At 37.8% G+C, this 21891-nt stretch overlaps 1 protein-coding gene across 1 annotated transcript; it reads left to right on the top strand.

The window, feature by feature from the left end:
* The first annotated feature begins 14138 nt into the window (after positions 1 to 14138).
* Positions 14139 to 16051, top strand: LOC126728148 (uncharacterized). The gene is made up of 3 exons (XM_050434018.1): positions 14139 to 15585; positions 15696 to 15973; positions 16047 to 16051. Exons 1-3 carry the CDS (start codon positions 14573 to 14575, stop codon positions 16049 to 16051), a joined length of 1296 nt encoding a protein of 431 aa, XP_050289975.1. The 5' UTR covers positions 14139 to 14572.
* Positions 16052 to 21891: the final 5840 nt, after the last annotated feature.

Below are 21891 nucleotides of genomic sequence, written 5' to 3'. Positions count from 1 at the left end.
TCTTTCTCAACCACCCATCACCCAAACCCAAACCTAAACAACCTAGTACCCAACACTCAAACCCAAATCAACCCAAAAACTAAAACTCAGCCTCCACCACCACCACCAATAAAAACTAAAACTATCACCAACAACCAAAGCAACCACCACAATCAACCACACGACCACCACCATGCCATAATCAACCGATAGGATATGTGCTCTTTAAATCATATTATATGATGTTATGTTTGATATTATATATGACATTATGTTATGATTAATAAAATTGTTTTATTATTATATAAAATAATGGTAACATGAATATTTGGACTTTATCATATAGTCCATAAGATGCATAGTATGTGATTTATATGATTTAGTCATAGAATATATAAGTCACAGGTTCTTTATAAATTCAGAATTTTAGTTCCTAATCGGTGGTGAAATTGTGTATTTCATCTGCGAAAACTATGACATATCAATTAAGATGATTTGTCTTGATCATGGAAGTGGAGACCTATAGTTGATATATTGATATGTTTTAAGAGTTAAGACATATTGAACTAGATTGTTATGAGAATTATTATTCTCCTAAAGACTGTCAAATAAATAATAAATCTCACGACTTTTAGTTACATGAACTCTTAATCTTGAGAGAATAATGAACTTGATCATAAAGTGCAGGTTGTTTTGATATATCAGGAGTGAGATCTAAAGTCATGATCAAAACTTCAGTATGTTGGGTAGCCACATTTAGTGTTGATAGAACATATATTCTCAAGATGGAATTCATAATCTCTTAACGAAGATATAAAATATTCCCTTGAGATATGTTTAATGGGTTTGGTTATTTAGAGTGTTAGACCTAACCACTATAGTAAGAAGTTACTAAATTATATATTTATGAAATTGAATTTCATAAATATATGATGAATAACTTAAAGGATTAAACTAGGTACTCAAGGATTAAAATGTAGTAATCTTCAAAGTGACAGTCTACATTCATGACTTTGTATTACTACGAATATTTTATGAAGGGGTTGAAAGTATAATAAGGTCTTGGGATATAATTTATTAATAAGGCCTAGAGTGCAATTATATTTATATAGTGGTATTAAATATAATTAATGGTAACTTTGGACTTGTCAAGAGTTGACAAAAAAGTCCAAGGCCCATTGGAGCTAGTCTTATTTGTTCCCTTTTGGTCTTACTCCAAGTCACATACTAAAACCCAATTGGAATGGCCCAAAAGGCTGGCCCAATTAAATAATCAGTTATAAGAAGAGAAACATACAGAATTTGAAAATAAATGAAATGGTTTGTATGTGAATGTAGGACACTCTTATTCTCCCTTGAACACACACATATAAACTAATTGAGAGACCACACTTCTTGGGTACAAGTGGAATTGGAGTGAAGATTAAAAGTATTCTCAAGTACTTCTGATCTTTGGTTTTGAATTTCACCATATCAAGGTACACTCTCTTGTTCTTATATTCTGAAATTTACATAGTATATGTTACCAATTGCGATGAAGTAGATCCGTTAATTTTCCGCTACGTATGTTTTGTATGCGATACAAACATGTATTAAATAGAAACCCTAATTTAGCATGTGGAAAACAAACAAACAAACAAACAAAGTAACAGAGACTTAAGAATCATAAAATAAGATAAAACAGAAGCATATTATATAAACAGAAAACAAAGTGGAACTAAATCTAACAACCTAACATGTTTTAAAACACTAAGACAAAGAAAACCAAAGCTAAGCAAACATGTTATATCACAAATAAGCAAGGAAAACAAAGAAAAACAAGAATTGAAATAAGAAAAGAAAGGAAAAAGACTTAGAACATATACCTCAAACACAAAGCTCTTTGGCTTGATTTTGACCATTCCCTTTAGTCAAATCTATTCACAATCAAATACAAAAGTGATTAGTAATCTTAAAACTTGAAGATCAAGGCTAGAAAATGCCCCAATTAGAAAATATTGACTTGAGGATGTTTTGTGAAAAAAAAACCCCTCTTTGATTCACTATTTCTAGTGAATTTTGTGTTTTGCTTCAGGATTTTCTGTGTCTTTTGAAAATGTACCATGTATACCTTTATATAGTTAAGAAAATGGGGGGTTTGGAATGACTCCTAGACGATGTAGGATTCATTCCAAACCTCAGATTTAATGCTAAAAACTTGCATTTCATAGTTTCTAGAACCCTAACATGTGTACGCATTCACGTGTATGCGTACATATGCATGAGGCATGTGTATGCACGTTTGGAGCATGCGTACGCATATGCATGCCTACATATGCATGCCCTAGGATTTTTGTGGCCTTTATTTTCCAAAAATAGTTTTATTCAACTTGTAAAAGTGTTATATTTTCTATAAAAATCTTCTTCAAGTCAATTTTAATATGATCAGGCCTTAAACCAACCTTGGGCATTAGAATTTTACCATAATTAGGGAACGGGGGCCCGAGTCGTAAGGGGTACAAGATGCTGTATCTACAGATACCCCTCTTTTGATTCGTGAGCTCCAATAACAAAAACAAAAGAATAAGAGACAAAACATTTTGTTTTGACATACGGCTCGGGCCCAACCCACACACACGGCACACAACATGCATACATGGGGCGGGGCGTAACTCTGCAAAGTTGCGTGGGATTCGTATGTCTGAATTCCCACCTTTTTTTCTTGGGAAACAAGCAATGATAGGTTCACTTTCCCAAAACCTGTTTTGCCAATTGCAAGCAAAAGGCAAGTGACTCACTATCCTAGAGTCACTTAAAAAGAAAAACAAACATGGCCAACGGCTGCAACCATCAACCAAGCAAATAAGGTTCTCTAATGAGCTTAAAAGGATACATTTCTGTGGTATCCATCTGGGGCTCTTGCATCAAATTTCTTCGGGTGGCTTGTGCCTCTATGTAATACTTGTCTTCTATCTCCATCTCTACCTGTTCTAGTAAGGCTCTTACCTCGGGGTGACCTTAGTCTCTATCTCTATCTCTACTTCTTCTATTGTGCCAGCATATTCAATTCCCTCAGGATATGTGCACAAATTCTGGCTTGCATAGGGTCTGTGCCTTCATATTCAATTCTAGGAGGATATGTGCACAAGTGTCGTATTCTTCTTTTCTGACTGGTATGGGGCCTGTACCTGCATATTCAATTCCCTCGAGATATGTGCACAGGTGGCCTTAGTGTTTTGACTCACGACAAAGTCCTTGGTGAAAGATCCACTAGGGAGGATGATTTGTTGAGGAGAGTGTTTGTTGTTAGGACATATGTGATTCACTTGTTAGGAACATATGTCACTATTTTATGTGATTGATTAATCCTTTGACAAAACGCACTTTACTTGTAATTGGGTAGATCTAGGATGTGTTTAATACTTCAAGAAACTGTGTTTCAAGATCAAGTGTTAAAGCCATGCAAGTCTGTCCAAGAAACAAGATGAAGAAGTGTTGTTCATTAAAGCTTAACCGCTAGCTCGACAGCTAGCTATCTATTGAGACCTGTAGAGCTGTTGAAGCTCGTGGCTCGACAGCAGCTCGACAGATAGGGTATCTGTCGAGGTTTATGAAAAACAGAATTCTAATTCTATTTTGACTCCAATCCGTGATTATGTATTTGGGTTTCTTTTCTCACAACCCTAGACATATAAAATGATTATTTTAAGGGCCGTCAAAAAGTTCACAAGTTGCAGAAGTGTTGAGAAAAGTTTGTTCAAGCAAATTGTGACCAGAGACAGAATTTGCCCTAGTTCATCATTCTTGTGAAGAAGTTGCTATGTTTGTGCACCGTAGGGTTTTGTAACCAAGCATCTTCTTGATCTTCATCGTGGATGAATTGAAGAACTTTGCAGCCAACAATTTTCTTTAGTTGGTGATTGAAGTTGCGTACTGGGATTCACGCAATTGGTTAGTCACGTACTGGGAGCCGTGCATCAAAAGGAGAAATTGTCACTATAGAACAAGTCCAATTGGATATTGGGTTTCAACTGTAGGTTGGTATAAGGTACTGAAATTCCTTTACTTATAACCGCTTGTTGTGATAATAGTGGAATTTCGAGAGTGGTGACCTTAAAATCACCCGGTGGGGTTTTTACCGTGTTGGTTTTCCCCATTCGTAAACAAATCACCGTGTCAAATTTATTTTCCACTGCATACTTAGTTTATTGGTAATTTATTTGTGCTATCACGCGTTTGCATGTTAATTAACTTAATTAATTCACTTGGCCAAATTAATTGGTTAATTTATCACAAGGGGTCAATTTGTTTTTGGCCTATCATTGGTGACCCACGGGAGAGCCTCTTTGGTAATTTCTACCTACGAGGATGTCTTTGATGGTGTGTAGTCCCCTAGGGAAAATATAACTTGCTAGGGAGTTTTGGTGGTGATTTTGACCTATGAGGAAGTCTTTGATGGCGTGTAATCCCTTGGGGAACTTATGTTGATTCCACTCACGAGGGGGTTTTATCAACTCCATGGGGAAATTTTCTTCACAACTTTCAAGGGGGTTGTCCTTGTGCCTTAGACCCACGAGGGAGTAATTCCATGATACTATACTTTACTGGGGATTCGGTTGATTATCTTAACTCACGGGGGAGTTTCCTTAGGGATTTCTGTTCTGCCAAGGAATGTTCTTGATGCTTTTAATTCATTGTGGAATGTTTTGAGAGTCTTTGTGTCTTTTACCCAATTGAGGGTATTCTGTAATTTTTGGATGCATTCTTGAATTTTTTTTTATTTTTTATTTTTTATTTTTTTTGCACTTCCTACCTTTTGGGAACCAACTGGGGATATTTGGAAATTTATATTATATATATATATATATATATATATATATATAAAACTAAACTACACATAGTTTAGTGGAGAGACTTAAACAATGTGTAGTTTAGCCATCAAACCTTTCCGCCTTTTCAAATTTTTCCAAACGGTCACCAACCGTTTCTTTTCTTTTTCCTCTTATTTTTCTTCATCTCTTCACATTCTCTCTCTAGCTTCCATCTTTTCTCTCTGCAAATATTCTCTACCTTTTTCTCATTTCCTCACAATTTGATCTTTTCCTCTTAAATTCTCTCATCCAAAACTCTCTTTCTCTATCAAATTCTCTCACCTTCATGGCAACCAAGTCCAAGAAAAGCTCCTACATGATTTCTGGCGATGTGTTTAACCTCACCCGCTGGAATGGGGTTTTGAGGCTGAATGAGTCCCCTTCATTGACCCACAAGTGACATGATCATCTTTTACAAAGTGTAGGGAACAGATTGGTAAGTTTTTCAAAATTTTCACATTTTAAAGTTTTGCTTTGATCTTCCATTTTAATATGTTTTTGGACATGTAAGTGCTTGGGTTTTGCTGGGAACCTCAAGTTGGAGGTGACCGAGTTTCTAGGTGGATCTACGATCCTGGAGGGTTTGCCCACCTAGGTGATAATGATGATGATGGTGATGATGGTGGTGCTAGTAGCTTCGAGACTAATCCCAACTATTAGCCGAGGAAGAGGCACCACCAGTGATGATCCTGCAGATAGACACACACAGACATAGACATACAACATATTTCTCTTTTTTATTTCTTTTTTTTTTATTTTATTTAGCATGTATTTTTGCATCTTGGATATTATTTGAGACATTGGTTGCATTTTAAGAACATCTTTTACATTTTTGCTTTTAGTTAAGACATGTACTTAATTTACAACTCATAGGGATAATTGTACTTATTTTCATGCAATTTTATTTTCCTTGGTCCTTGACGCTTGAAATTTGAGCTTGATTGTTCCTTGAGTAGTCCTTTAGGTTATGGGAATCATAGAAAGAGCCTTGGTAGAGGAATCACACTCCAAAAAGGAAAAGGAATTTGATTCTGCCTTCCTTCTTACATGCTTATACATGGGCTTGCGTACGCATGCCGTGTGCCAAAAGCCCTAGACGCGTCTTTTAAGTATAAAATAGTTGTTGGAGGCCTCCAAATCCTCACAAAACGTGTTCTAAGCTCAGAAAACACCTCTCAAGACTTCCCAATGGCAGAATTCACTCCTTTAGCTATTTTAGCATGGATTAAGAAGCTTGGCCCTAGTTTCAAGGATGCTCTCTTTGCAATGGTAGAATTCACTCCCTTAGCTGTTTTCTTTGTGCTGCTACTGAATTTTGGATCCCAACTTAGCATGTTTTCCAATTCAATGGTGTGGAATTATGCCCCAATTTTAAAGAATTTAGTGCAATCATGGGCAAACTAGACGTTTGTACTCTCATTCTTCCCATTACTGACAAGGATTCTTTGACCTGGGTCAGCAATTCTTAGGGATTCCTCTCACCATGGCTCAAAGATGGTGCATGCTTAACAAGTTGAATATCTTGCGAGGTACTTCTTGGTGCATGAGACACCTTGTGTAGATCAAAGGATGCTTTTGGTGGTCATCAATTTAGAGAGGGGAAGTCCAATAGGCATGATCCTAGTCGAGACTCTCAATGGTTTGGATGTTGTTCATAGGGAGGTAGCAACTTTCTTTGCAGGGAGCCCTTTCCTCCTTCTGGTATGATCTTTAATTTTTACCTAGGTTCTCAACTTAGCGGGATTCCTTTAACTTTTGCATGGATTGCCTTTCGGTTTTCAACCCATTAAGGTTCCTTATATCGTCTTTGCATTTATTTTTTATTTATTTTTTCTCTCTTTCTTTTATCTCCCCTTTTTTCCACTCAAAACTCATGCTCTCTTTTTCTTTTCTTCTCTTTTCTCTCTCTCAAAATTTTTTTTTCCCAGATATGGCTATATAAGAGGCTTCGATTGCTTAAACCTCCTTTTGTCCCTTATAGTCAATATCAACCAAAGCATTATCATGACTGCAAGCTCAAAAACCAGGAGATGGGCCCTGTTGAGTTTACAAAGTTCTTGAAGCGTCTTTCCCCTTTGGGTGTAGAATAGGCGGTGGAATGGTGGCGCATTGTAGGCATGGTCAATTGTGTCTTCAAAGACAACTGTATTCCTTTGTTTGGGCTTTGCCGTTGTTCTTACTACTTCTCAGGCCGCATTGCAAGGCAATTTGGTGACCGTCAAGAAATTCCTAATGATGATGGCATCTTTCATATCTTGGTCTTCACTGAGAGAGTCATTGGCAGAATCCATGAGACTTGGTTGAAGAGGATGGTGGCTAAAGATATTTGTTTCCCTTGGTTTCTCCATCCTATTTGGAGTTACAAGACTTGGTTGATTGTTGACATAAGGTCGGTTTGTATGGAAGCGAAAGATTACCAGAAGTCCAACAAAATGAAGAGGACTGACTGACTACCTTGATATGCCCCAAATTTTACTTTTCTGCACTTTATGATTCTCATGTCTTTACTTTTTGAATTTAACAAAGGATTGGAATGTTCCGAATCCCCTATGGAAACAATTTATTATGTTTTAATTTGAGCAATAAGAGAACCAACCATTTTATTATCTTTTCTTATTGTCTTTATTTTTTCTTTTCCTTTTTCTGTGCCATGTAATTTTTGCTGATGATGTCTTTGTGAGAATTTTCGCCTATATTTTGCCTAGATTGCCTTTTCGGATTTTTAACCTAATGGGGTTTCTTTGCCTTAATTTTTTCTTTGGCCACCGTCTCGGATTTTAACCTAGTAGGAATTTTCTTTTTCTTCTTTTCAAATATTATATCTTCGGAGCCTATCCATGTTGATTGTGTGAAGTATCTCTTCTCCATCCAAATCCGTAATTCTTGTAGCGCCTCCTGACGTGAGCTTTTTGATAATAAAAGGTCCAGACTATCTCGACTTCATCTTTCCTCTTGGATTGAAAACCTCATCTCTAAGTACCTTTAGGACCAAGTCTCCTTCCTTAAGGTTCTAGGCTTCACCTTCTTGTTAAATGTTCTAGCAATCCTCTTTTGGTAACCTTGTGCATGGTATTGTGCTCTAGCTGTTTTCTCATCTATCAAAGCCAACTGTTCATATTTTTCTTTCATCCAATCTTCCTCTAAGACTTTGGTTTCTACGAACACCCTTAGTGATTGTATCTCTACTTCAATGGGAAGCACAACTTCACTCCTGTAAACCATAGAGTAGGGGGTTTGCCCCAGCTGATGCGTGGATAGAAGTTTTGTAACCCCATAATGCAAATGGAATTTTTTCGGCCTAATTTTTGCACGTTACTATCATCTTGGCTAAGATATTCTCGATGTTCTTATTTGCTGCTTCTAGGGCCCTATTAGTTTGTGGTCGGTATGGTGAAGACTTGTGATGCTCAATGTTGTATGATTTCATGATCCTTCGAACATCCCCCTTAAGTAGGAGCCATTATTTGAGATGATTTCTTGCAGTACTCCAAACTGAAAAATGATGTTATTCTCTATGAACTAGGACACATGCTTGGCTTTTAGCACAGAGTAGGAGGTGGTTCTACCCACTTGATAAAGTAGTCGATTGCCACTAGAATGTACTTGTGTCCATTTGAATCCTTAGGGGCTATTCTTCCAATCACTTCTATGCCCCAGACTAAGAAAGGCCATGCAGAGGTCATGCTGTATAGCTCACTAGGTGGTACATGGTTCAAGTTTGCATGTATTTGGCAGTCGTGGCAACTTTTCACAAAATCCACACAATCGGTCTCCATCGTATTCCAATAGTACCCCATCCTTAGGATCTTCTTTGCTAACATTCTCCCATTCATGTGAGGACCACAAACTCCTTGATGGACTTCTTCCATGACTCTTTTGGCTTCCTCCTTCTTCAAGCAATGAAGGTGTATACCATCATAGGATCTCCTATAGAAATTAGGGTTCACTCCCAATTCCAAGAACTTCATGTTGTCATAATACTAAGGAACTTCTTCTTCTTCTATAGCCATGACTGAAGACTTTGTCCTCCCCTTGTGTACCAACTCATAACTTTGTTCAATCTCTAAAGGTCGTGTCCATACTCCTTTGAGTATTTCAACCATGGAGGCTAAGGTAGCCAAGGCATCCGCAAATTGATTCTGAGCTCTAGGGATGATAGTGTATTCAATCTCGTTAAAGATTTTGGTCAAATCCTCTAAATATTGTTGAAAAGGTTTCAAGTGTTCCTCTTTCACCTTCCACAATTTCTGTACTTAGGCGATGACTGAAGTCGAATCTTGAAAGATTTCTGCTTTTTTTACCCCTAACTCTCGAAGAGCCTCCATTTTGGCAATACAAGCCTCATACTCTGCCATGTTGTTAATGGCCTCAAAGTTCAACTTGACGGCCAAAGGTACATGGGATCCACCAGGGGTGATCAAGAGTACTCCTATCCTATTTCTATATTGGTTAATAGCTCCATTAAAATACATCTTCCATGCCCCTAGCTCGATGTCCAAAATATCCTCATCTGGAAAATCCTCTATACCATCGTCTCCTTTAATGGGGTTCTCAACACAAAAATCTGACACTGTACTTCATTTGATAGTTTTTCTTGCCACATAATTCAAATCAAATTCTGCCAATAGGATCAACCATCTTGACAACCATCCACTTAAGGCTGACTTCACAAATAGATACTTTAAAGGGTCCATTCTAGCTACTATCCATACTTGGAAAGGTAGAATGATGTGTCTTAATTTTTGCATGGACCACACGAGTGCAAAACATGACTTTCTATCGGTGAGTGTTTAGTCTCATAATCATGAAACCTTTTTATTAAATAGTATATGGCTCTCTCATTCTTATCATCATTTTCTTGTGCAAGCATACTCCTAACTGCATCTTCTAAGATCGAGAGATAGAGGAATAGTGGTTTTCCATGCTTTGAGGGTACTAGGATAGGTGGATGCAGAAGATATTCTTTAATGAGCTTAAAGTTTTTTTGACACTCATCATTCCATGCATGGGGTTCATTCTTTCTCAAAGGATTAAAAATGGGCTCACAAGTGGAGGTTAGTTTGGCAATGAATCGGCTAATAAATTGTAACCATCCTAAGAATCCTCTTATGTCTAATATGGCCTTGATCTTTGACTATCAACCTCTATCCTTTTATCACTTACCATAAAACCTAGCAAATTCCCCGTAGTTACTCCAAAAGTACACTTTTGTGGGTTCAATCTCAATCTATACTCCTTGATCCTTTCAAATAACTTTCTTAAGTTAGCAATGTGGCCTTCTCTATCTTTAGACTTCACGATCATGTCTTCAACATACGCATCTACCTTATTGTGCATCATGTCATGTAACAAAGCTGTAGCCATTCTTTGTAAGTTGCACCACATTCTTGAGCCCAAATGGCATCACGGTGTAACAATAGATTCCCCATTCTGTGGTGAAGGTAAATTGTCCTTAGGGTAAGCATTGTTTAGGTCTCTAAGTCCATACACATCCTTACCTTTCCATCCTTCTTAGGTACAGGTACAACATTGGCTATCCAATTGGCTTTGTGCATGGGTTTGATGAATCCTACCTCCAACTGTTTTGTGACCTCTTCCTTGATCTTTATAAGCCATTCGGTTCTCATATGCCTCAACTTTTGCTTGATGGGTACCATGTGAGCATGAGTATAATGTGATGTTGGGCTATCAAGATCAATGCTAGACATATCTTCGTAAGACCTTGCAAATACCTCTTTGAATTCTGTGAGAAGCTCTTTGATATCTTCTCTTTCTTCTTTATTCAAGGTTGAGCCAATTTTAATTAAGTGTGGATTCTGATCATTGCCCAAATTAAGACTTTCAAAAGTTGGTTCCATAGGTTTAATTTTCTTTTCCAATTGATTATTAATTTCATTTTCAAATTCATTAGAATCATTTAAGTGCAGAATTTCAATATTATGGGACACATCAAAATAAACCAAATCAGAATTCATCTTATTGAAAATGTTGAAAAGTTAATTTGCATTACAAAATTTCTTTCCCATATTCTCAGAAAACCCAACCCAAGTCCAATTATTAAGTTGCCCAACAGTAGACACGATGAAGGCAAAAGGATCACTTGGCTCCTCAATGATGATGGTGAGCACGTCCGCCTCCATGTTTAGCATAGTCTCCATTGCCTCAGCATCCATGTAGTCTATCCAATCGACTTCCTCTTGAACTTCCTTGATCACCATAGTAGGCTTTTCCTTGAAGGTGAGCTTCTCATTGAAGAATATCTCCTAGCCGGGATTCACCTTTCTGTCCTTGTCCACCTAAAGCTCGAGAAAGCCACAAAAAACAAAATCTCCTCCTTCCTTCACAAAATTCCCATTTAGGGTCCCAAGGTTCTTTTCGATTCCATCGCAGCCTTCAAAGAATCCTAAACCTTCTTTGGTCAGTTGAATCTTGAAGTAAGGGAATTCAACTACCCCTTTTCCTTGTTTTCCAAGACTTATACTAGGCATGTATCCTATGTTTTTCATCATTGCAATCACTTTATGGCTACAATATGGGAGCAAATCTGTAGTGTACCTCTTATCCTTCAATCCATAGTCAGTCATGTTCATAAATTCAAAGCCATTCATTTGAAGCTCATTTCCTCATTCCTCAAGTCCACAGATAGTAGCTAGGATTTCACTATCACCAAGTATTACACCAATACCTCCTTTCCATGGGATCTTTATCTTTTGGTGTAGAGAAGAAGGGATAGCCCAAATGGGATGAAGCCATTCTCTTCCTAAGAGGAGGGTTTAGTTAGGGGTGATGTCCATCATGTGGAATTCCACAACTGTCTCTAACGGACCAATCTTGCAAGAAGCCTTGAAAGTTCCTATAACCTTCCTTGAAATATTGTCATATGCCTTAATAGTCAAAGGAAAGGGGATGATTGTTTCCACATCTAGACCAATGGTGAGAGCAGTCCTAAGAGGGAATATGTTCAATGTGGATCCATTATTAATAAGCACCACTGGAACCTTAGCACTCATGCATTCAATGGTGATTTGCAAAGGTCTAGTGTGAGTGGCTCTTTCAAGAGGCAGTTCTTTACCGGAAAAGGCAAGGAAAGGATGGGATGGAGCTTCAACTTCTATGAGAGATTGAACCTCTTGGGGCATAGTTTCTATGGGCACCTCCTTCTCATTCAAAGCGTCCAAGAGAGCATTATGATGCTTGTGAGAAGCCACCAACAAGCCCCATATGAACACATAAGTTTGAGTCTTTTTCAATTGGGTTAAAACCCTATCCTCTTTTTCTTTCTCTTCCTTCCCTTTGGGTTTAACGGGCTTGGACCCTTCTTCCATGTTCCTACCAGGATGATCTTTCTTTAAAATGGATGGTTTGTAGTGTTTCCCACTCCTAGTGATGTTTGCCACATTGTCCTCGAGGGCTCTTTTCTTTAACTAGGTCATTCCTTTGGGGAGTATCCCCTACACAGCCATCGTACTTTTCAAAATCTCATCTTCTTCATCCCATATTCCTTGACCTCCATAGTTGCTATCAACTTTGAACAATCCCAATTGATTTCTTCTATTTGCACCCAATTCTGATATGGAGGAGACTCTCGATGATAATCAGGCAAAGGGTTTTTCCTAAAGTTAGGCTTGGTGATGGTGTTTGGATTTGGGAGAGTTCCATTGTCTATGAGGTCTTATATTTCATGTTTGTGGTGGAAGTAATTGTTGATTTTACGGGCCAGGTTTCTGATGGAAGTGGAAATATTCATTGAGGTTCCAAGTAGGAGGCACAGGATTAGTCATAGGTGTAGGGTCTAAGGGTTTAATGAATCCTTTAGAAGTTAAGTTTTCATATGCTTGGGCAAGGGTCATTCCTAAGTATGATGGCACTCACATTCATGGGGTTAAGAGCTCTAGAAGTGGTCACTCCTCCCCCATATGTCTTCTTGATTGGAGGTTTGCTCTCACCTTTCTCCAATTATCCATTATTGATAGCATCTTCAATCCTAGTTTCACAATCACAGTGTAGACACTCAATTTTGCACTCATGATTTAATCAAGGAGAATGACTTGAATGACCATCCATGTTCCCTAAAAATCATCATTGCATTACATGCATCATTTTGTCTTTACATTACATGCATCATTTCATTCATTGCATATCATAAAAATAATCTCGAGATTCTAATAGTCACAACCAAGGTTGTCAAAATCGCGATTCGGATTGTAAAATCGCACGATTTTACGATCCCACCTCACCAAAAAGATTAAAATCGTAGCAGGATCGCAAAAATGTTAGGATCGTTTGTAGAATCGTTTGTAGGATCGTGTAGGATCGTATAGGATCGTAGGATCGTATGGGATCCTACCGATCCTACCATTAGGCTTTTTTTTTTTTTTTTTTTTTTTTTTTTTTTTTTTTAAGTGGGATTCATTTGGGTCATTTGGGTAAGTCTAGTAAAATAATGCCCGGTCCACCTAAAGGTCCAATACCCACAAGCCCAATGAATTAAAGTCCCAAATTTACCCCTCTCTCAAAATAAAATCTCCAAAAAACCTATACTACTTAAGTTAAGTTTTCAAAAACAAAACCTAATATTTTAGAAACACTTAAAGCTTCAGCAGTCAGGATGCACCAGCTCTGTCCCGCGCGCCTCCACAGTCCCCTGTCAAAAACTCAGCACTCAGCCCTCTCAATGGTGAGCTATTACTGCTTTCAAGCTTTCTTAAGTATTTAGAAACATTTAGAAACATTCAAAAACCAGCACCTCAGTCCCGTACCTCCTCAATCCTCTGTCAAAAGCTCCAGAACGCAGCAACTCTGTCCCGCGCCTCCACAGTCCCCTGTAAAAAACCCAGCACCTCTCAGCCCTCTTAATGGTGAGCCATCGCTGATTCAAGCTTTCTTAAGTATTTAGAAACATTTAGAAACATTCAGCACCAGCACCTCAGTCCCGCGCCTCCTCAATCCTCTGTCAAAAACCCAGCACCTCTCAGCCCTCTCAATGATGTTGCCGTGAGCCATTACTGCCTTTAAGCTTTCTGGTAATCTTTTTTGGTAGTTAGTACTTATTAAGTTAGTAGTTTATCATTTATTTGTACTTTGATAGCTTGATTCCAGATTGTTGTGTTGTGTTGTGTTTATGTTTTTATTTTTCTATTTTGTTAACTAAATTAAGTAAAATTTGAAAAATTATGAAACAGGATCTTTAGTATTTGATTCTTTGAGAAATATTAGTAAACACAATTAGTAGTTTAGAATTGCACATAACCTGTTTGATGAATTTTCTATGTGATTTTTTGAGCATGCTCTGTATCTTGGTGTCTTTTTTTGCAGCTCTAGTACAAATATACAATGTCTAATTTGGCTAGAAAGAAAATTAAGCGAAAAAATGCACCAGGAAATAGGTCTGACCTGGGATGGGAACATGGTGTTGAAGTAGGTTCAAGGCAAGTTCAATGTAATTATTGCAAAGAAATTCATAGTGGGGGTATATATAGGCTGAAGCATCATTTAGCTGGGACTAGGAAAAATGTTTCAGCTTGTCCTAGTGTGCCAGAAAAGGTGAGGGAAAAATTTGCGACTCTTTTGTATGCCCAATCTGAAGCATCTATAAAAAATAAAAGGTGGTATACTATAGAAGAAGAGGATGATGGCAGTGATGATGAATTAGTTGAAGTACAACAACTACATTCATCAAAAGGGAGGGGCAAACACATAGGCTCCATGGATAAGTTTGTTACAAAAAAAAAAAGCAAGTAACAATGAATCGTGTGTTTAAAAAAGGAGAACGTGATCTAGTGATCCAACAAATTGCTAGATTCTTCTACACTAGTGCCATCCCTTTTAATTGTGTCAAAAATCCGGAGTTTCTGCAAATGATTAATATGATTTCAAGATTTGGGATTGGCCTCAAGCCTCCTTCCTATCATGAGATTAGGGAGACATGCTTGAAGAAAGAGGTAGATTTTACACAACAAATGCTTGAAGAATATAAGGTTGAATGGAAAAAAACAGGTTGTTCAATTATGTCTAATGGCTGGTCTGATAAGAAAAGGAGATCCATTTGTAATTTTTTGGTGAATAGTCCCAAAGGAACCATTTTCCTATACTCTATAGACACGTCTAACATATCTAAAACAGCTGAAAAAATTTGTCAAATGTTAGATGAAGTTGTCGATAGGGTTGGAGAGGAGAATGTTGTGCAACTGGTGACTGACAATGCTGCTAACTACAAACTAGCTGGAGAGATGTTGATGCAGAAGAGAAAGTGCTTGTTTTGGACTCCATGTGCTGCCCATTGCTTGGATTTGATGCTTGAGGATTTTGAAAAAAAGATTAAGGACCATAAGTACACAATTGCAAAGGGGAAGAAGATTACAACGTTCATATATTCTAGAGCTATGCTTTTAAATTGGTTGAGGGATTTCACTAAAGGGAGGGAATTAATTAGACCCGTTGCCACTAGATTTGCAACATCATATTTGACATTGTCATGCCTTAATGAGTTCAAAGGAGAATTGATGGCAATGTTTTCTTCTGAACAATGGAGGTGTAGTAAATTTGCAAAAACAAAAGAAGGGAAAAGAATTCATGCCATAGTTATGGATAACAATGGCTTTTGGCGACTTGTTGTCAAATGCTTGAAGGCCGCAATACCCCTTTTAAAGGTACTTCGCATGGTTGATTCTGATACACCTCCAATGGGATTCATTTATCAAGAAATGGAAAAAGCAAAAGAAGAAATACAGAAAAATTTCAATAATGTTCAAAAGAGGTAACCATTTTATTTGTATCTTCCTTAAATTTACATTTGTTTTTAATTCATTAGCTTATTAAATATATAGTCCTCTTTTTTAATATAATATCCACTGTTTTAAATTGTAGTTACAAAGAGATATGGGATATAATTGATGATCGATGGGAAATGCAACTTCATAGGCCTTTGCATGCTGCGGGATACTATTTGAACCCTTCTATTCATTATGATCCTTCTTTTGATCCGGGTTCAGATATTAAATTAGGACTATATACGTGTCTTCAACGAATGGTTCCAGAAGTTAGTGATAGGAAAAAGATAGATATGCAACTTGAAAAATTCAAACAAGCAAAGGGACTCTTCGGTATTGAAGCTGCCATACTAGCCAGAGATACTAAACAACCAAGTAACAATTTTGTTTTTTGTTTTTTGTTTTACATTCAAATTTATCTTTATTAGTTGTAAATTTTATTCTTAAGACTAAGATATTATAATTCATATATGTATCAGCTGAGTGGTGGGACTCATATGGAGATGACTGTCCTGAATTGAAAAAATTTGCTATAAGAATATTGAGCTTAACATGTAGCTCATCTGGTTGTGAAAGAAATTGGAGTGCGTTTGAAATGGTAAGACCAAATGACTTTGGTATATTATGACAAGATGGTTTTCCATTTTCTTTCTTAGTAAAAGTTTGTTTCTTCCCCCCTCCCCTATGTTTGAGAATTCTCAATTAAAATTATTACAACTATAGGTACATTCAAAAAGGAGAAATCGCTTACACCAGAAAAAAATGAATGACTTGGTCTTCGTTATGTACAACTTGAAGATAAAACAGAAAAGAGCTAGAACATCAAGTCCTCTTACTCCTCCGGAAGTTCATCCTCCTATCTCTCGAAGTGATGAAGTCTCCACATCTAAGAAGCCATCTTCAAGAGTAATTAAGAACCATCCGGAAAGCAACATCATAGGGTCTCTAGATGAAGGTCTTCGCCTCAGAAAAGGAAACATCCTGTTAGCCAATCATGTTACATATCACTGCTATCTTGCGCAATTTGAACCAAAAAGGGTTGAAGAGGCTCTTCAAGATGAGAATTGGGTTGAGTCAATGCATGAAGAGCTGAATCAGTTTGTGAGGAATGATGTGTGGAAACTTACTCCAAGGCCTGAAAACGTTCATGTTATAGGCACAAAATGGATTTTTAAAAACAAAGAACAAATCTCGGTTAGTAGCTCAAGGATACACTCAAGTAGAAGGAGTAGATTTTGATGAATCCTTCGCTCCTGTGGTAAGACTCGAATCAATTCGAATCCTCATGTCCATTGCATGCACTTTGAATTTCAAACTCTATCAAATGGATGTAAAGTGCGCATTTCTAAATGGATATCTAAATGAAGAAGTGTTTGTTGAGCAACCAAAAGGATTTGAGAATCCTCACTTTCCAGATCATGTATTAAGATTGAAGAAAGCCCTTTATGGCTTAAAACAAGCGCCTAGAGCCTGGTACGATCATCTTACACATTACCTTCTAGATAGAGGATTCAAAAGAGGGTATGCCGACCGAACTCTGTTTGTCAAAAATGATGAAGATTATCTCCTTGTGGCACAAGTCTATGTTGATGACATAGTGTTTGGGGCAACCATTGAAGATCGTGCTATTGAATTTTCTGAGGAGATGAAGAAGGAATTTGAGATGAGTATGGTGGGGGAACTCACATTTTTCTTGGGTCTTCAAGTCAAACAACAAAAGGAGGGTATATTTGTATCACAAGAGAAGTATGCTAGAAACATTGTCAAGAAGTTTGGACTAGACTCCAAAAAATATGCCTCCATTCCCTTGAGCTCATCCACTAAACTGAATGTTGATTCTTCTGGAGTAGAAGTAAGTCCTACTTTATATAGGAGCATCATTGGGAGTTTGCTCTATCTTACAGCCAGTAGACCGGACATTGCATTTAGTGTTGGCGTTTGTGCCAGATACCAAGCTAATCCGAAGGAATCTCACCTGACTGCTGCTAAGCGAATCATTCGATATGTGAATGGTACTTCAAACTATGGTCTGTGGTACTCAAAAGACTCAAATGCTTGTCTTGCTGGGTATTCAGATGCTGACTGGGCTGGCAGTGTAGACGATCGGAAAAGTACTTCAGGCGGCTGTTTCTACCTTGGTAACAATCTTGTCTCGTGGATGAGCAAGAAACAAAATTCCGTGTCTCTATCTACTGCTGAAGCAGAATACATCGCTGTTGGAAGTTGTTGCACTCAGCTTCTTTGGATGAAGAAATTACTTCATGACTATGGAATTCCTCAAGAAATGATGTGTGTCTTCTGTGACAACACCAGTGCCATCAATCTTTCCAAGAATCCTGTCCAGCATTCAAAATCTAAACACATAGAGATACGTTACCATTTCATTCGGGATCTGGTAGAGGAAAGAGTTGTGTGTCTTGAGTTCATACACACCGACAATCAAAAGGCGGACATCTTCACCAAGCCTTTCGATGGTCCACGGTTTGAATCACTCCGTAAGACCATTGGTGTTGGTACAATTCCTTGACTCTCTTGTGTGTTGTGTGCTTCACATATTTATAATATGATAAGCTTGTTTGTGTTGGGGCACACACTACTTTGTTAGCTCTTTGTGCAGCATGATTATTGTCTATTTGTCTATTTATGAATATTGTTGCTTCTTCTTATGTTTGTTCAAATTTTTTTTCTTCTTTTATGTCAAAAATCCAAAAATCACATAAAAATTAGAAAATCAAAAAGTTTGATAGACATTGTTGAGCTTCTGTCTCAAAACTTGTTTTGCCTTGTACCTTTGTGCTAATGGCTGTGTGCATTTTCGAGCATTACTTGTTTCTTTGCACTCATATCACTGTGGGAGAAATCTTGAAATCTATGTGATTGTTGTAAATAGATCTTCAAACTTGTCATAAATGATTAGTGAATGGTTATGTTGATCGTGAGACTTGCATAGACTTGTGTCTATATATCTTCCCACTCTTTATTTTTGTTTTTGCTAAGAAAAGCTCACCAAATGTAAATCTCCAAATGAAAAGAGATATTGAGTTGCAAAAGCCTGTCGCACATTCTAGTATTCGACTAGGAAAAAGGGTAAGCAACCTTATATTAAAGAGAATATTTATTCAAAAAGCCAAAGGCTTATTCATTAAAGTGAAATATCAAATATCACTCTCACAATGAGAGGTGACTGTCTCAAAAGATCAAAATGATCAAATGTTATGTTTGAAAGTGGAGTAAAATGTAAAGTTCCAAGATATGCTATCAAGTTATGTGGGAGGTCATATATACATATTTCTATAATTGAGATGGATCACTTGATCTAGTGCTAATTATGTATGCCTTGGTTGAATTGATCATTGAAGCTTCACATTAGACTAAAGACTATCTCATTGTTGATATCCACACACTACACACAAGTTTATGTTCAATTAATGCCATATTCATTTGTGTGATTGCACTTGATGAAATGTGTTTTCACATGCTCAATCTTTGTTAATTCAAGCACAAAAAGATTTTTGAGTGTTTTTAGGTGCTTTTGGAAAGTATTTTGTTTAAAAATCTGAAAATTTCAAAATCTCAGTTTTGCCCTGTTTTGGCGACTTAGTCGCAGGTATGTCAAGTCGCGAGCCTCAGTCGCGTCTTCGCGGGTCATTTTTGGCGACTTGTTCGCGAGTGGAAGGTCCAGTCGCGAGGGTTACTCAGAGATTTTCGCGGCTCAGCTCGCGACTCACTCGCGGGTAGACCTTCCAGTCGCGAAAAACACTTAGAAAAATTTTTCAATCTTGTGTCTTTGAGTGTTTTGGCGGCTTGAACTGACGACTTTGTGGCGACTCAAGTCAGTCGCGAAAAACGCGTGTTTTGGCAAAATAGAGGCAGTTTTTAAAATTTTTTTGTTTTCCCTTGATCTTTTTGTGACTGTTCATTGTCTCTCTCATCTGCTCTTACCCATTCTCACCGTGCCTCCATTGTCGATCTCCATTTTTGCCTCTTTTCAGCTCAAAATCCTCAAGTAACAGGTATGGTTTTTCTGTCTTGTACTCTATTCTACTTGTTTTTGTGGTTTTCCCTCTGGATTATTCGCATTTGTTTATGATTTTGAGGTGGGTTTTTAGCTCGGCTATTACTCTTTGTCCATGCTTAGCTTATAGAAGCTTTTGTTTCTGTTTTGAGCTATTTTAAATTGTTGGGTTTGTTATTCATCATGTGCTTAGCTAGGGTTTGCTATTTGTTGGTTTCTCATCTTGCCTGATCCGCTGTTGATGTGTTGATTCAAAATGATACTGAGTTGAATGTGTGTTTTTCTCAACTGATTGTATGGTTTTATTTTGACTCTCTCTACTGTGTAGCTAAATTTGGGCCATTTTTGTCTCTCATTGCTTTATTCTGGTCATTTTCATCTAGCTATTAGGGTTTCTTCATTACCCCTAAATTACCACTAACCCACTGCTAATAAAGTCTGTTGGATTGTGTTCTGTCATTTCCTCTATTCATGATTCAGACTAGACATGTCACCATTCAAGAAAGCAGCTGTGAAAGGAGGTAGTTCCAAAGGGAAGGAACCTGTCATTGATGTTGATGATTACCCTCCTCAAACAAAAGAGACTCGTTCTTCATCAAAGAGATTCGATCCCAACAAGTTCAGATCCTATGCAGCCTATCAGTCTCATGAGAATTATTTTCAAAATGCTACACCATTACTAGAAAGAACTGTGGATTAATCATCACTTCATGACACTGACATTCCGAAATGGTTTGCTCATAAGGACTGGAATTACCTTCTCTCTGATCTGAATGACGTGTATGAAGATTTGGTAAAGGAATTTTATGCTAACGCGATTGTGGAAGACGATGAACTTAAGTGTTGGGTTAGGAAAAAGAGCTTTTCAGTCTCTCCTGCATATCTGGCAGAAATCCTTCACATCAACAGACCAATATTCCGACATTCACCGATTTATGATGATCTTTGCCCTGATGAGGAGCTTCTCAAAGAAAGTCTTGGACAAGACTTGGAGTTCTCACCCAATGGAAAATCTATCAGTGTTTCCTCTCTTTCTCCAAAACTGAGAGTGCTTACAATTGTGATGTTTCACAATTTGTACCCTTTGTCAAGCACTGGGTATATGAACCTCGGACGTGCTTTGTTTCTTCATGATCTAATCTCTGATGTGGAAATAGACATCTGTGCTCATATCTTTCATGTTCTGCGCAAAACAGTTCTACGAACTGAGTCTCGGACATGCATTCCTTTCTGCTGTCTCATTTCAAGGATCTTAAAGCTCAAGGGAATTTATCCAACGGCAGATGAATCTCCTCTCTCGAAACCGAGTCCAATCAACATGCGTACATTCAATGCAAGCATTGGACATAGTCGGAAGAGAGCCAAACCAAAAACTTCTACATCTCATAGTGGATCTCATTTCAGCACTCTCTCCCTTGATGAAAAACTTGATCACATTGTATCCTCTGTACACGGGTTGAATACAAAGATGTCCGGACTCACAGCTACTCTACACCATCACAGCACTCGATGGGATATGAAGTTTACTTCACTTCAAACTCAATTGGATCAAATTCAGAGAAAGCTGGAAGAGGATGCATAGCCTATTCCATGACAAAATGGGGGAGTGTTAGGCCTGATCAGAGGGGGAGGATATTACCTAAGGGGGAGTGCCTTTGCAATTCTTCTTTAGTTTAAGTTGATATATTGTGTTTTGTAAACTGTTATTTTGAGTTTGTACCCATGTGCTTATGTAAGCTTTTAGGGTTAATGTTTTTATGCATATGAAAGTTCAATAACGTGTACAAAAACACTTTTGAACGTTTAGACCCCCAAAAACCAAATTAATCAACACACGCAATATGTTAAACAACTAGTGTGCGGAAACTTAACATATGCTATAACATGGTATTGATTAAACAACTATCTAAGCCACAACAAAATAAACCACAGCAGATAATGTAAAGGCAGAGATAGAGAGGAAGGAAGATGCAAACACAGCGATAACACCAGATATGTTATCGAAGAGGAAACCGAAGACCTCGGCGAAAAACCTCTCCGCCGCCCTCCAAGCGGTAATCAATCCACTAGAAAATACAGTTGGGATACAAGGACAGCAATAGACCCTCCAAGCCTAATCTACCCAATGCACCTAAGCCCTCCAAGCTTCTTGCTCCAACGAGGTTGCGCCGAACCTTTTTCTTTTCTAGCTTTCCGGATTCCGCTACTACACCGTAGCATCAACCAATAAAGATTGGCTCCTTCCTAACTGCTTCCCAGAACTCCAAACGACTGTCTC

Source organism: Quercus robur, chromosome 5, assembly GCF_932294415.1.
Source record: "Quercus robur chromosome 5, dhQueRobu3.1, whole genome shotgun sequence".
Taxonomy (NCBI): Eukaryota; Viridiplantae; Streptophyta; class Magnoliopsida; order Fagales; family Fagaceae; genus Quercus; species Quercus robur.
This window is presented reverse-complemented; position numbering and strand designations above follow the sequence as displayed.